General features: G+C 37.2%; 1 protein-coding gene across 1 annotated transcript in view; it reads right to left on the bottom strand.

Annotated features, from left to right (window-relative positions):
• The window catches only part of uggt2 (UDP-glucose glycoprotein glucosyltransferase 2), a 638,028-nt gene that overhangs the window by 341,971 nt on the left and 280,027 nt on the right, over positions 1–16,030 (bottom strand). Inside the window, exon 13 of the mRNA XM_028799549.2 lies at positions 1,892–2,042. Coding sequence (XP_028655382.2) covers positions 1,892–2,042 — 151 coding nt within the window. The remainder of the gene's footprint in view (positions 1–1,891; positions 2,043–16,030) is intronic.

The following is a 16,030-nucleotide window of genomic DNA, read 5'->3' as shown; positions in this document are numbered from 1 at the left end:
CCAGCATTCTTATGCAGTGCAGGATTCTAGCAACTAAGTAGTAACCATGATGAGGAAATAATTTACACTGGATCCATTGGTGTAGCAGACAAAGTGTTTGTCTTTGAACTCCCAAACAGATCAGGGTGTGGCCAAAGAGAACTGTATCATAACATCAAGACTCTGTTAATCACATGGACTAGGCCATGTTTAAAGTTGCTGCTACCTATGGCCATTAGATCAATTTAGAGAAGCATACTATATTAACAAGGCTCTGTAATGGAATTGGTCAACAGCATCAATTTCCTTGGTATGCACCTGGCAGCTGACCTAACTTGGTCAATTAACACCAACTTTATAGATAAGGCACACCAGCGTCTCCACTTCCTTCAATGGTTCCACTCTCACCAAATTTTACAGAGGCACCATAGTGAGAGTTCTTATCAGCTGCATCAATGTCTGGTTTGAGAACTGCAATGTTTCTGACTGTAAGGTCCTACAACGGATAGTGTACAAAGCAGAAAAGATCATTAGTACCGCTCTATAGTATCTGAACACGTTCTGCCAGGTTCTGTTGTATTTGGACTGCTTGTGTCAAGCTAGTAAGTCTCTTTGCTTGAGGCAACTGTTCACCTGTAGATAATGTCATACATGCGAGCCACTATAAGGCAACTACACAGAAGACTCAGTTTGCTTAAAGGAATCATCCACCCAAAAATGATATATTTTTTTATGTCACTTACCCCATGTACTTAGTAGTGGGGCATGAGAAAAATTGTTAAACTTCAGTTTTGATACAGAACGGAGAGACACAAGTTTATGATATAACTAGAGGGTTCACCCCCTGCTCTCTGCACTCGCCAATCCCCCCGCTCTGCGCTACACACTTCTCTGCCGCTCGCAAAACCCCCTCTTAAACAGTGATACAATGGGAAACAAATACAGCTTCTTTTTTTTTTACCTCCTCTTTGCTCGATCAGCTGCTGCTGCCATTGAACGTGATCTGCATCTTGCGCACCACTTTGAACATTTAAAAGACTGTACAGCAGCTGTCCTACTCTTTGTCTTTTATTTCCGGCCCCGGGTGTGGTTAAATCTCTTGGCACAAAGTCTCATCTAGCGGGACGTGAGTTCTTGATATTTTTTAGTTTATAATTTAAAAACAGGAAAAGAATCTGAAAATCTAACAACATCACATTAAAGTTCGATAAATTCTGAAAAGAAAGATACGAAATATATATATGTACGTTTTAAAATAAGCCAGACATAAAAATGTGACATAAAAATGTTGCCAAAAATCGTTGCACTTTTAGGCTTAGGATTTTATATATAGAGAGTAAATAGAACCCAATGGTGACAGGGCTCTTGACCAATGAATGAAGGGGGAGGGGCAGATCTTCATTTTAAAGCATTCTGCATGAAGATAGCAGATTAGAAATTTTTCTCTGCCACCTCTACAAAATACATGGGGTAAGTAACATATAAAAAATATCATTTTTGTGTGGAGTATTCCTTTTAGGCAACTGTCCATGTGTGGATTAAGCAACACGCAAGGGGTGCTATAAAGCTGCAATACATAAGTCTCAGTGGGCTTAAGGCAGCAGTCCACATTTGGTTAATGAAATACATGTGAGGTGTTATAAAATAGATATAACTTGCATTCAAACACACACATATATACACACAATTACATACATTGTAGTTAGCTAAACTATTTGGCACATATGATCTAAAACAACAAATTTGTGAACTTCCACAATAATACAATCAATAGCTAATGAAACATTTTTGTTATAGCTTCTGATCAATAATCAAATCAAAGTTAAAACTACACCAAAATCAAAGTAAGGTTAAAATAATTTCCATGCTACTACATCTGGCATCTTGTAGGAATGCCCACTGCACAACTTACCAGTACTGCAGGATGGCGAATGTCTAATGCAAAACTGTCTTTTACTGAATGCACAGATTGCTTTAGCATTTTGTTTAAATTGTCTTCTTTAAATCCATGTCCATAAAGTCCTTCCATTACCTTGGCTTCACTGCTAATGCGATCTAGAATACTGAAACAAATAAATTCTATATAAGAAAACAAAGTAAATCCTAAGCAGGCAAAATAAATGCAGTATTTAAAAATGTAATTTGTACTCTTCTAAATCCCGTAATAATCAAGTTCAAAGAAATGTCCTTCTCAGCAGATTGGACATTCGAGTTTTTCAAGTTCAATCTATAAATGCAACAACCATTAAGGCTTTTTCAACTATCAGACACCCTAAAATCTAAGAATAGAAATCCACTTGTCTGGATGGTCATTGATGAACACAGTTGCACCCAGAAATACATTACAAGGCCTCTAAACCTTACTATTCTCAAAAAACATACCCTTCATCTCACTTGTATATAAAGATGTACGTGCCAGAGAAAAGGTACTATATATGGCATAAAGGCTAAGCCATACTTTTTTTAATGTTCACGCTCACAACAATGAACTACGTAAGCAGTTTACAGTTCAACAGTGAACCTTCAGCTTTGATGAAATATCACAAAACTAACATTGATTAATCAGCCAACAATAAGGACACCTGAGTAAACAGCCAACAATTAGGAAACCTGGACCTTTTGACTTTATTTAAACAGAGTCTGCTTAAATTTTTTAAATGTCCGGATTTTACAACCCATTTTAATCACACCTTTGTGTATATTTTTAATTGACTACTATAGATTTATTTTCAATTTTGTATCTTTACTAACCTGAATATTGTATCTTTTAAATCATTCTTTTAGAAACTTAAAAAAATAAGAGTTTCAAATAATTTTTGTAAATTTATTAGACATGGAGTGATAAGGATTCAAAAGGCAAACACTTACTGATTATTTTATTATTCATTGTTTATTCAACATGAAGTAAGGCCTTTAAATTTGGGATACATTAGACAAAGAAAAAAAAGAGAAGACCAGAGCAGGAGGGAAAGTGCAATGACAGCAGAGAAGGGCACAACAAAAGAAAGAAGATCCCAATGAATTTGGCAAGACCTCTGTGGACTGAATAACAGTCTGAAGCAACTCTTTCCCTAGACTTGAACAGACTCATCTTTCATCACCTGTATTTTCCACATATTTTTTAATAAAACTCTTTTCTAATACACTTACTAAACATTTAAGACTCTTTCAAATACATTTCCTACTTTTGCTACCATTGGTTTAACTGTGTTTTTATTAAATTTCCTTTATAATAATATTGATTTTATGCAGTTTGAATGACACTGCACCACCATTCCACAAATAATAAGATGAAGATGGAACGGATACCACAAACAAAATACAACAGGCCATGCTATGAAGCTGTGGTGTGGGACTGGCTCATTCTGTTGTTTGAATTTGCAGTTCTGGGTGTAGCTAGAACAGCTTTTGTTTCAGACGTATCTGTGCAAATGCTTCACACTTTTTTCTTCCATCAAGAAGAATGAAAATAAACAGTGATAAATCTTTCGTTATTATCATTATTTCACAGGATCAGCTGTGTTTCTTGAGGAAGGGAGGGGGAGGGCTATTCTAAGGCTTGTTTTGACTTATAGCTGCACCACATGGCCAACTATACATGCATAATTAGCCATATGCAATGCTGCACTGTGAGTGCACAGAGATCAGTGTTCAAATGAAATTAATGCAATGTTTTTTGTTTTTTTTTTAAATGAAAACACAGTGGAAATCCAGTTGGAGAACAGATCGGGTCGTGGCATCATGCATGCGCAATGTCGGCAATGATCTTACATGCATGAAAGCTTTGCGCACGAGTGCTACTGCTCTGTGAAGTCACATTGGCCTTGCAAAGCACCAACAACCACTGGGAAAAAATATGATTAAACTGGCCACATGGCGAATTAATAGGGAAATATGTGGTGAATAAGGCCATTGGTGAACACAGTATATTCATTGTGAAAAATGCTTTGGTGAATTTCATTGATCACTTTTCACTTACTCACTTGGATCGGTTCGCAGCCGAGTGTGAAGCGGCTGGGATGAGAATCAGCACCTCCAAATCCGAGACCATGGTCCTCAGCCGGAAAAGGGTGGAGTGCCCTCTCAGGGTTGGTAGCGAGATCCTGCCCCAAGTGGAGGAGTTCAAGTATCTCGGGGTCTTGTTCACGAGTGAGGGAAGAATGGAGCGTGAGATCGACAGGCGGATCGGTGCGGCATCCGCAGTAATGCGGGCGCTGCATCGGTCTGTCATGGTGAAAAAGGAGCTGAGCCGCAAGGCGAAGCTCTCAATTTACCAGTCGATCTATGTTCCTACCCTCACCTATGGTCATGAGCTATGGGTAGTGACCGAAAGAACGAGATCGCGAATACAAGCGGCTGAAATGAGTTTCCTCCGCAGGGTGTCTGGGCTTTCCCTTAAAGATAGGGTGAGAAGCTCAGTCATCCGGGAGGGGCTCAGAGTAGAGCCGCTGCTCCTCCGCATCGAGAGGAGTCAGATGAGGTGGCTCGGGCATCTGATCAGGATGCCTCCTGGACGCTTCCCTGGTGAGGTGTTCCGGGCACGTCTAACCGGGAGGAGGCCCCGGGGAAGACCCAGGACACGCTGGAGGGACTATGTCTCTCGACTGGTCTGGGAACGCCTTGGGATTCTCCCGGAAGAGCTAGAAGAAGTGGCTGGGGAGAGGGAAGTCTGGGCATCTCTGCTCAAGCTGCAGCCCCCGCGACCCGACCTCGGATAAGCGGGAGACAATGGATGGATGGATGGACTTTTCACTTACCAAAAATTACTTGTCATTTGCCATTGTTTACATTTTATTTTCCATGCATCATTACTTATTAACACTAGAATTACCAGAGCCTACGAAAAAACTCGTAAATCCGTCCCACCTTAAATCGCGTCTTAAAGCCGTTTGCATATCTCCGCCAGAGTCTTTTGTCATCTAAATGTGCTGATAAACAAAAGCTACTAGCAGCCAGCTATTCCATCCCCCCATCGACTTAGAATGAACTCCTAGCTCATGCCTTGCCTTGATTTGATTATTTGGGATTGAAGTGGAGTTTTACAGTGGAAATAATTCGAGCGTTATTTGGAATACACGCATTTCATGTGTGTTCCGTTTCTACAGTATAGTAGTAGTCTGTGCAAACACACTTTTAAAACAGAAACGTTTTTCATATTCTAATAGTAAATGACAAAATGTAGGCATAAACTATATAACGTATGAAGCCTGAAGTCCATATATCAAAGAAACACTTTCACAAAAGGTACAAATAAGAGAACACGTGCGCTTTTCTTCAAAAGTATTAACTGCACAAAAAAAAAAAGCTGCGTTAGCATGCCACATTGACACTCTTACTACAACTGCCGCGGTGGCGTAATGGTATCAGTTCCTGACTGGGGATCAGAGGGTGGCGAGTTCGATCCCGCACGGCTCCACTTCGAGAAATGTACTGCTCTTATTCTTACATTTTTAGAATAACAACATAAATTTCATTTCAGTCTGTAACAGCCGGTGTAACTTATGATACTGGTAAAGGTTAGCTTTTTTTTTTTTTTTTTTTAAATTCACTTTTCATTCTCGCAGTCGATGCATACTAACGCCCCCCCCCCCCCCCCCCCCACAAAAGGGTTCTGACACATAAACGCTGGCGAAGCTGCCTTCCTTCGTATCTCACTGTCACTTGATTTTCTTTTTATTCAGTGTTATTGAGTGTTCCTGCCAGTCCCCACATGTTGCTGTATGCTGTTTCTTTTGTACTCCAGGACATGCAGAGGAGAGAATGATTTCACATTATTTATGCTGTTTTCACATAAAGACTGCAGTATACTCGTGACTGCATTCTCGTACCAATGCACTTTTTCCATCACCTTTTCCTGTAAGAAGCAATGTACTCACTTCTCTCTATGGTGTGGTTTCTATTACACACCTGAAAGAGACAATATATGTGAAAACTTAATCGCACTAATGCAATATTATTTGAAAACGAACAGCGTCAGATCAGGTGTGAAAATTTTATGTGAGATACGAAGAAGGCAGCTTCGCCAGCGTTTATGTGTCAGAACCCTTTTGGGGGGGAGGGGGGTGGGGGGTGGTGTTAGTATGCTTCGACTGCGAGAATGAAAAGTGAATTAAACAAAAAAAAAAAAAAGCTAACCTTTACCAGTATCATAAGTTACACCGGCTGTTACAGACTGAAATGAAATTTATGTTGTTATTCTAAAAATGTAAGAATAAGAGCAGTACATTTCTCGAAGTGGAGCCGTGCGGGATCGAACTCGCCACCCTCTGATCCCCAGTCAGGAACTGATACCATTACGCCACCGCAGCAGTTGTAGTAAGAGTGTCAATGTGGCATGCTAACGCGGCTTTTTTTTTTTTGTGCAGTTAATACTTTTGAAGAAAAGCGCACGTGTTCTCTTATTTGTACCTTTTGTGAAAGTGTTTCTTTGATATATGGACTTCAGGCTTCATACGTTATATAGTTTATGCCTACATTTTGTCATTTACTATTAGAATATGAAAAACGTTTCTGTTTTAAAAATGTGTTTGCACAGACTACTACTATACTGGAGAAACGGAACAAACATGAAATGCGTGTATTCCAAATAACGCTCGAATTATTTCCACTGTAAAACTCCACTTCAATCCCAAATAATCAAATCAAGGCAAGGCATGAGCTAGGAGTTCATTCTAAGTCGGTGGGGGGATGGAATAGCTGGCTGCTAGTAGCTTTTGTTTATCAGCACATTTAGATGACAAAAGACTCTGGCGGAGATGTGCAAACGGCTTTAAGACGCGATTTAAGGTGGGACGGATTTACGAGTTTTTTCGTAGGCTCTGGTAATTCTAGTGTTAAGAATCTGAGGTTGTAAAAGGTTTCCAGACACAAAAAAGATGAATGGTGAAGCAAAAAGAAATTAACTTTGAGTTAAAATTTCACACACAAGAAACCACTTGCTTTGCTACAAAAGGATAATAGTCTGGATATTTCCCCAGCATATATGACAACTAATTTCAAACACTACTGCAGACTTAAAAAAAAAAAAAAAACTAATTTAGTCATGATGGTGCAACAAATTCTTCTGTGGAATATTGTGGTGGTGTGGTGTGTGGTGAGATTTACATGATGCTTTGCCAGTAAAACTTCTCTTTCACAGAAACTGGAAAAAAAACACAACTTAAATTATATGCTTAATTTTAAAGTGTGTGTTTAGCGTGATTCTGAATACCCCAGCCAAACTGCAATTTCAGTTAATTTGTTGATAGCTGTTGTGTTTTTAAGGAAAGTGTGTGTGTGTACTGCTCAACCAGAGCCAGTAGTGCTACTGTTTTATTTCTATTTATTATAGCTTATTTTCAATCTATTATTCCATCCATCCATTTTCCAACCCACTGAATCCGAACACAGGGTCACGGGGGTCTGCTGGAGCCAATCCCATCCAACACAGGGCACAAGGCAGGAACCAATGCCGGGCAGGGTGCCAACCCACCGCAGCAATCTATTATTATACAGTATAAATTTTGTATAAAAACCTATATTTTACTTAAAATATCTACAGGCAGGTTATTTCTCTCTATTTTAAAAGAAAATCTTGAGACTAGATTATTATACTAGATTATTGCCAATAAATTTTTTCAAGATGGTCTCACCATTTCTGGTTGACGGCCCACAGTCATGGTCCTATCACCTCTCATTTGTGTGAATGCTTTTGTCAGACAGAAACAAAAACGAGTGTGGCATCCAAGAAAAAATAATTGCAAAAATGTTGCTTGATTAAATATTGTATCACCAAAAGATATTAAACGGTTTCATTTAAAATTGTTGTTACATGAATCGAAACAAGCAACTTCATATAAAGATGTTCTAACTATAGATGGAGCTACATACGGTACTTTCAAGAAGTGGCACGAGTAGCTGGATTATGTAAATCAGACGACTATATGTTGAAAATGATGTCTGATAAATTAAGACACTTCTTCGTGTACTTAATTATGACGGGTGAAGCTGATGCTTTAAAATTATGGGAAGCCTTCAAAGGACCATTATCCAAAAAGTCTAATGAACAAACGGCTCTTTCGATCATCAAAGAAAAATTAGAAGCAGAAGATTTAATGATGCAGCAATTTGGACTTCCAGAAGAAATAAATGAATCTGAGGTAAAGAAAGAGATAACAGCAGACAAAGATTTATCTGTGGAAGGCCATGGAAAATTATATCAGGAAATGTACTCACAATTAAACGATGATCAAAGAGCAGTTTTCGACACAATTCAAAAATGTTTAGTCCATTTTTGCAGACACTTATGCAAAAACATTGCATCAATAGCATGGACAGGTAGAGCAGCGGTTCTTCTTCCATACAGCAAAATGGCTTATAAAACTTTTAATTTACCTTTAAATATCATGGATGAAAATGTTACGTTGAACTAGAAAAAGAAGATGAAACAAGAAATGCAAAAGACCGAAATATTTATTTGGGATGAAGTGTCAATGATCCTACAAACAGTATTAAATGTAATTGACAAAACGGTTCGAGATGTTTTTGTCTCCGAACAAATGTTTGCGGGTAAAACATTTACACTGGTTACTTTTTTTCAGTTTATTACTCCACTTTCTTTAACGTAAAGGCTTCTATTCCGAAGGCCTCTTGTTCAATGATAAAACAAGCTTCTACTAGCTGCACTTTGTTTAAACTGCAGGAAGTTTGCTGCAAAAGAAAAAAAAGAACATGCACTGGTTCAACTACCATAATAACTTGCATAAAGGAGCACTGCAACTAAATTACCACAAAGTTTAGTAAAGCAGGAGCTGAATATATCTGTTTTTGTGATCGGCCTTTTTACCAAAGAGACGTTTTTTAATTAAAACCATCAATCAGAGCATCCCTAATTATTAGCATTGAAAAAATAACTTAAAAGTAGCATGCTTTGCAAAAAAGACACATATTATATAGAGTTAAATGTTTTTTTTTCATTGAACATATTGCAATGAATATTATATATCTTTGTAAATCTTTCTTATTTACTGCTTTATTTTAGCAAATTTATGAATCATAATTATTTATATTTAAAATAATCCTGCAACTCTGGTTTTGAATTATGCAGAATAAAGGAAACTTACATGTTTCAAGACTTTTAGAGAGCTATACATTAATGACATTTCTACATCATTCAAACAGCTCTCTTTGCTTACAAAAATAGAGATGCTGCTAATAAAGAAGCCCATGGACAAAGGAGAAATATCGAACTATGTATTAAAACAACCTCACACTGAATTACTTAAAGCAATGCTGGGAGCAGCGTTCCAATGGGACTTCCCCTTAAAATGACATTTTCAGACAGATTCTCCAAACAAGACATTCCCACTCAAACTGTGTTAGTTGTGGATTAATACAACTACAATGTGGCCAATATTGATCCGTCCAAGCTAAAACTGAAATGTATGGATCAGACTCATCTTGTTAAAAATGTAACAAGGCTCGGCTCACTCTGTACAGCATGTTTTGGCTTTGCCCAGACTCATACTTTATTTGACTTTTACTTTCCTAAACACCGCTTTATTCAGTAGATTCTCCTCCAATTATAGGCTTTTGGAGTTATATCAGAATGAATTCCTTTATTTAATGTCCTGTGTAATAAAACAGCTTTCTTTACATTGTTATCTTGCAGAAACTACTATTTCACACTGGCTTAGGTTTTAAGTGCTCTACCTGAAACAGAAAATAAAAATACAGTCACTCAGCAGGAATGAAGTCAGCTCTTTTATAAAATAAGGTAACAATTTGATATACCATTTTAGTTTAAAGCCTGAATAGTGCTCATAATACAAGTTTACATTTTGCACTCCACTTTTAACATGTTTTTCTTCATTTAAAGTTTGAATGCACTATACTGCATTATATTGTACTGCTACCTAAAAAGTAAAATAAATAAATAAATAATGGAAATACTAACTGACTATTAAAGATAGCTTGGGTAGCCCAATTATCATTAGCATTGGTGCCTCACAAATCCAAGGACCAAGTTTTAGAATCCCTGCCCAATCACTAATTCTGTCTATCATGTTTCAGCCAGGGTTTATTCCCTGGTTTAAATAGGGCCCTATGATTTCGGTGATGCGGAAAACACGAACAGAATCATGGAATTAATGCATAAAAATGGATTTTAGATTTAAAAACGTAAATGTGCAGAATTTAGAAACTGAAGGGGTGACTGTTACAAAACTTCCCAATAAATTAAACGATTGAATAATCTATAGTTCTGTCATTCAGATACTATTTTCCAGTTTGTTGTTTTTCAAGCGAACATAATTCTGTGTAGAAATTCAGTCATGCCTCTATCTATTTGTGCACGTGTTTCCTGTATGTTTTCTCGTTAAAGGCACACAAATTAGATAGATAGATAGATAGATAGATACTTTATTAATTAGCTATCTGCATGTGACATAAAAGTCGAAGCAAGTAGTACCAGATACCCTAACTATGTCGAAAAAACTAAGAAATATGAGCTTAACTGCAAAAGTGAGAGCACAACAATATCCTAGCGACTTTTACGAATCTGTACAACTTTTCTGCCAGCATGCCATTGAAAGAACACGAAAACATACTTGCAAGGACCAAGTCAAATCTAAAACCCATCTCAAGAACAAGGAGAAATTAAGTTCAAAAAGTGTTCCCTTTCAGGTAACAATAGAGGAAACAACAAAATCGTCAGATGCAAGACGCCAGTTTGTGGAAGACTTTGTGGCATGAGTGCGTAGTCGGACATACCGCTCAAAAACATGACAAAGATGTGTCCTTTCTTTATTAAGCATTGTAATCAAGGAGGCACGTAGCCAGAAAATGTGAGCAGTCTTTGTCAAACTCATTTGCCCCATGTCTTTGAACAACATATTGACGCAGTTCTTCGAAAAATTTGTGGCAATAAAATTTATGTTGTAGTTGATGAAACCACAGATAGCTGAGACCACATAGACCTCAACATAGTGATAGATGAGTAAAAAAAACATGAGTTTGGCTGTATGGTAATTGTTTCATGTAGGCAATTCTAATTGTACATGAAATTATATTTAGATAGATAGATAGATAGATAGATAGATAGATAGATAGATAGATAGATAGATAGATAGATAGATAGATAGATAGATAGATAGATAGATAGATAGATAGATAGATAGATAGATAGATAGATAGATAGATAGATAGATAGATAGATAGATAGATAGATACTTTATTAATCCCAATGGGAAATTCACAATTAAATTCACATTTAACCAGCATTAACAGTCTTTCCCACAGAAAAATGTTATTAGTGAACAGCACTGGTTGTTAACTGGTTCACTTTTAAAAATTAACAACGATGTTTCTGGATTTAATAAATGTTTTTTGACGAGGCACGCAAGGTCCACATTTGACTCTTCCATTATAAACTCTGCACCTATAAACCTGGGCAGAACAGCAGGCTTCTCCTCAGATGCAACAAGGCCTTAACACTAGAATTACCAGAGTCTATGAAAAAACTCGTAGATCCGGCCCACCTTAAAACCGTTCTCACCTCTCTTTTGTCCTCTAAATGTGCCGATTAAGACGAGCAGCAAGCAGCCGGCTATTCCTTCCCCCACTGTCGCAGAACATTCACTAAGTTTTCCCAGCTCATGCCTTGTTTGATTATCTGGGTGTGACTGAACTGCTGGAGTTTTAGAGTGGAAATAATAGATCGTTATTTGGAACACACGCATTTCATGTGTGTTCCGTTTCTACAGTAATCTGTGTAAACACATTGTTAAAACAGAAACTTTTTCATATTTTAGTAATAAATGTTACAAAATGTAGGCATAAACTATAGAATGTGTGAAGCCTGTCGTCCAAACATCAAATAAACACTTTCATAAAAGGTTCAAGGATGATACAACACCTTCCGTGGTGTAACTCTAAGATTTGCAGACTCAGAGCACAGCAGCCCTGCCGTGCCTTAAAGACCCGAGTTCGATCCCCCACTGGGGAGGAAGTGTTTTTTTATTCTTTGTAACCTCAAACGGGCATAACATTTATAAATTGGTATGCACTGTAAATTGTTAAGTTTAAAATGATGATCACGGTTATTTCTGTTGATTAATTCATGCTTTTTACTTAGAGTCAAAACAGGAGCTTATTCAGACACATATTTGTCTCTTTCTTTTTTTAAAATGTGCGTTGATCACCGCCATCATGTTGTAGCACACAGCAACTGGCCACCTGCATGTTCTTGCACGCACTGAATAAGCGCACTGAATAAGACAGCGCTATATGCAATCATCAGATTCAAATGTTAACAGTTCACACATACGCAAGGATCGTCTTCTTACATTTACAATGTGTGTACCTGTTACAATGTACTCACTTCTCTCTATGCTGTGGTTTCTATTACACACCTGAAAGAAAGACAATATATGTGAAAACATCATCGCACTAATGCAATATTATTTGAAAACGAACAGCGTCAGATCAGGTGTGAATCTATGCTAGAACTGGAAATTCTCTGATGTGGAATCAGTTCTGTATGGTTGTGGGCGTGGGTGTGAGTGGTGGACATAACTGTGAACTACTGTGAATGTGCGTGGTGTTTTGAGATAATGAATAGTGCTGCAAATTACTGGTGCTTGTTCAGTGTAATAGGAACCATAGCACAAAGAGGTGTGTACATTGCAACAAGTACACATGTCGTAAATGTAGGAAGGGCGCTCCTTGGGTGAGCTATAGCACGTCTTTATGTGAAAAGAGCAGTGTCAGATGGGGAGTGTCTGATGATTGCATATAGCGATGAAGTTACTGCTCTTTACTATGCTTTCCTCTGCATGTCCTGGAGTACAAAAGAAACAGCATACAGTAACATGTTGGGACAGGCAAGATTAGGGAAAAAAAAACACGCGGTCGTATGTATCGTGATACACTGCAGAGCAGAGCTATAGCGCGTCTTTATGTGAAAACAGCAGTGTCAGATGGGGTAGGGAAGGATCCTGAACGCAACTGAGAAAATGAAAAGTGAATAAAAAAAAACAAAAACAAAGCTAACCTTTACAAATATCATAAATTACACCGGCTGTTACAGACTGAAATCAAATGTATCTTTTTATTCTAAAATAGTAAAAATAAGAGCAGTTCACTTCTCAAAAGGGAGTCATGCAGGATCGAACTCATGACCTTTTGATTCCCAGTCAGCAACTGATACTGTTGCTCCACGGCGGCAGTCATAGTAAATGAGTGTCGATGTCGTACACTAAGGCGACTTTTTTTTTTTTTTACTGCAGTTATATTTTTGAATAAAAGCACACTTGTTCTGTTATATGTGTACCTTTCGTGAAAGTGTTTCTTTGATATTTGGACTTCAGGCTTCATACATTATATAGTTTATGCCTACATTTTGTCATTTACTACTAGAATATGAAAAACATTTCTGTTTAAAAAATGTGTTTACACAGATTACTGTAGAAACAACACATATGAAATGCGTGTGTTGCAAATAACGATCTATTATTTCCACTCTAAAACTCCACTTCACTCCCAGATAATCAATCAAGGCATGAGCTGGGAGAAGTTTGTGCACGTTCTAAGTCGGTGGGGGGATGGAATAGCCGGTTGCTTGCTGCTTGTCTTTATCTGCACATTTAGAAGACAAAAGACAATAGCGGAGAGGTGCGAACGGATTTAAGAAGCGATTTAAGGTGGGACGGATCTACGAGTTTTTTCGTAGGCTCTGGTAATTCTAGTGTTAAAAAGCCAGTCTGTTAATTCTGGGATTTAGCATCTTGCAGATTAGTTTGCTTTTGCTTTGTAATTAATCATTTTAAGATATGCAGTAGACGAAGCTACAGATGTAATGATTCACATTTTCAATCTGTAAACATTTAAGGATTAAAAATCATTAGAAATAATTTACATAATTACAATTACAGGTACTGAAGACCAGTACTTAATGATATTTTAGCAGTGGTTACAGATGATGTATCATACTGTCTGAATGCATACCAGGAAGCTTTAAAAGGGGTTATGCCTAACAGTGTACATTCAACCTGCTTGTGTCATGTCATCAGTTTAGTGGGAGAGACCCAGCAGCACTATAAATACTTTAGTGGGGCTGAATCACTAGTGATGTGGGCAAAGTCTGCCTTCTTGAAGAAGCCTGCCAGGACCCCCCAAGGCAGGAAACACCATGTGGAATAGCTGGTTCAAATCAGTAGGGCACCTCGCTGAACATATTCACCTCTACAAAAAGTTCTTTCTGGCTGAGAACACATCAGCTCAGGCTGTAAGAAATATCCTAGACCCTAAAAGTGAAGTTAACCTTCATCTCAGAAGGATGCATCAAACTAGTAACAGCTCTTAAAATTCTGAAGGGCACTCATAGCCCTACTGCAGTCTAAGCATATAGCATTGTGGAGAATCTGGGCTCCTACCTGATGAATGGAACTGCAAAATAAGGTTCAGTTGTGCTAGTGTGCTGTTTCATTAAAAGGAATGTAAAGTGCCATTTCATTGTTTAAAAAAAACATAAAAACCCAAAAATCCAAATCAAGGAAAAATAAAACGGTGAAAACCGAAAATCAAACAAAAATAAAACGGAATTTGTGAAAAAATAAAACAGATTCCATAGGACCCAATTAAAGTGAATTTGCCTTTTTTTCGCTTTTTTTTGATGTTCTTAAATTAATATTTTTCATATTTTTTGTTTACAAAACATTTCTGTTAATATTCTTTATTATTTAGTTATTGTTGTATGGTGCATTTAAGTTTGGACACATTCTTTGTAATTTGAGGGTGGAAACCCATCCTGACTTCACTGTTGCTAGGACAGTATAGGCTTGTCCCAGCAGAGGTTTATGTATGTTGGAGAAGTGCATTCATAGTGTTGATTTTCCAGCTTCTAGATTTATTTTGCTCCTGGTTCTTGAATTTTGCAATGGGACTTATTTGCTCTGGGTTGCCTTTACAGGCAAACACTTTTACCATTTTTAGTAACTTTTTTTGTTCTTTTTGTTTATTTCAAATAAATTTCTTCATTTCTAATTTTTTTTATATTTGATTTGTCTCTTAAGTCAGAGGTTTGATTGTTCCTCTGTCTTAAATATAACAGTTAAAAGTATATATTGAACTTTAAAAGCCAGGGGACCCATTTTAGGCCTGTGAGGGCCAAAGCCTGCCTGATGAGTTTTGGGGGTTAGGCTGCCTGGGGTAACTCCAATCCTAGTCAGGCTAGTGAAGGTCCTGGCCTGGGTCGTGGGTGTTTTGGAGGCTTTTTTTGATATTTTGTGTGCACTTAATTGTAAAACTATTAAATTTGTACAGTTTCCCTGTGTGGGTGGTTTAATCCTACAACTTAAGGATGTGATGTAAGGGTGATTGGTCACTCTAAATTGTGATAGGCTTCATCTCTCTGCAGCTGCGCAATGGAATAATCAACCTTAAAAAATGGATGGATCAAATGGAGGAATAACTTTAAATTACTAAAATAAAAACTGGTTGTTCTAAGCACAATTCTAAAAATTAGTTTTTCACAATCAAAACATTTTAAGGCATTACAAACAAGCCCATGATGAAAAGATGACAACAAAGCACTTTTGTTTGACAGGATAATTTCTAACATCAGGCCAGAATATCTATATAAAATATATAGGAAATGCATTTTTGTATTTCAAAAAAAGCTGGAAAAAACAGAAAACTAGAAATGTACCGAAGGTAGTTGTTAAACCTACCAAAATCATGCAGGTTTTTTCTGATTGTTTTTATTTTTTTTTACAGTTTTCAATAATCAAGAGAAAACACTTCAATGAACAATCACATCTTTCTGAAGGAAAATGAGGAACATATCTATAAATGACAGCAAAATTGCACATGGTGAATGAAATTACAGCAAAAAAAAGTTGGAAGGCTGTTTCACCATTATTTTCAAACTAATCAATGATTTTCTGCAGTAGAGAATTTCATTTGGTTTACAATATTAAACACGCTACTACTCGAAATATACATATTACAATAAATAAGTTAAAAATGAAACTTACTTCCCAGAATAAAACAATGTTAACATAGATATACAGCT

This window comes from Erpetoichthys calabaricus, chromosome 4, assembly GCF_900747795.2.
Source record: "Erpetoichthys calabaricus chromosome 4, fErpCal1.3, whole genome shotgun sequence".
Lineage (NCBI taxonomy): Eukaryota > Metazoa > Chordata > Cladistia > Polypteriformes > Polypteridae > Erpetoichthys > Erpetoichthys calabaricus.
Note: the sequence above shows the minus strand (reverse complement) of the source record. Positions and strands in the feature narration are given on the sequence as shown.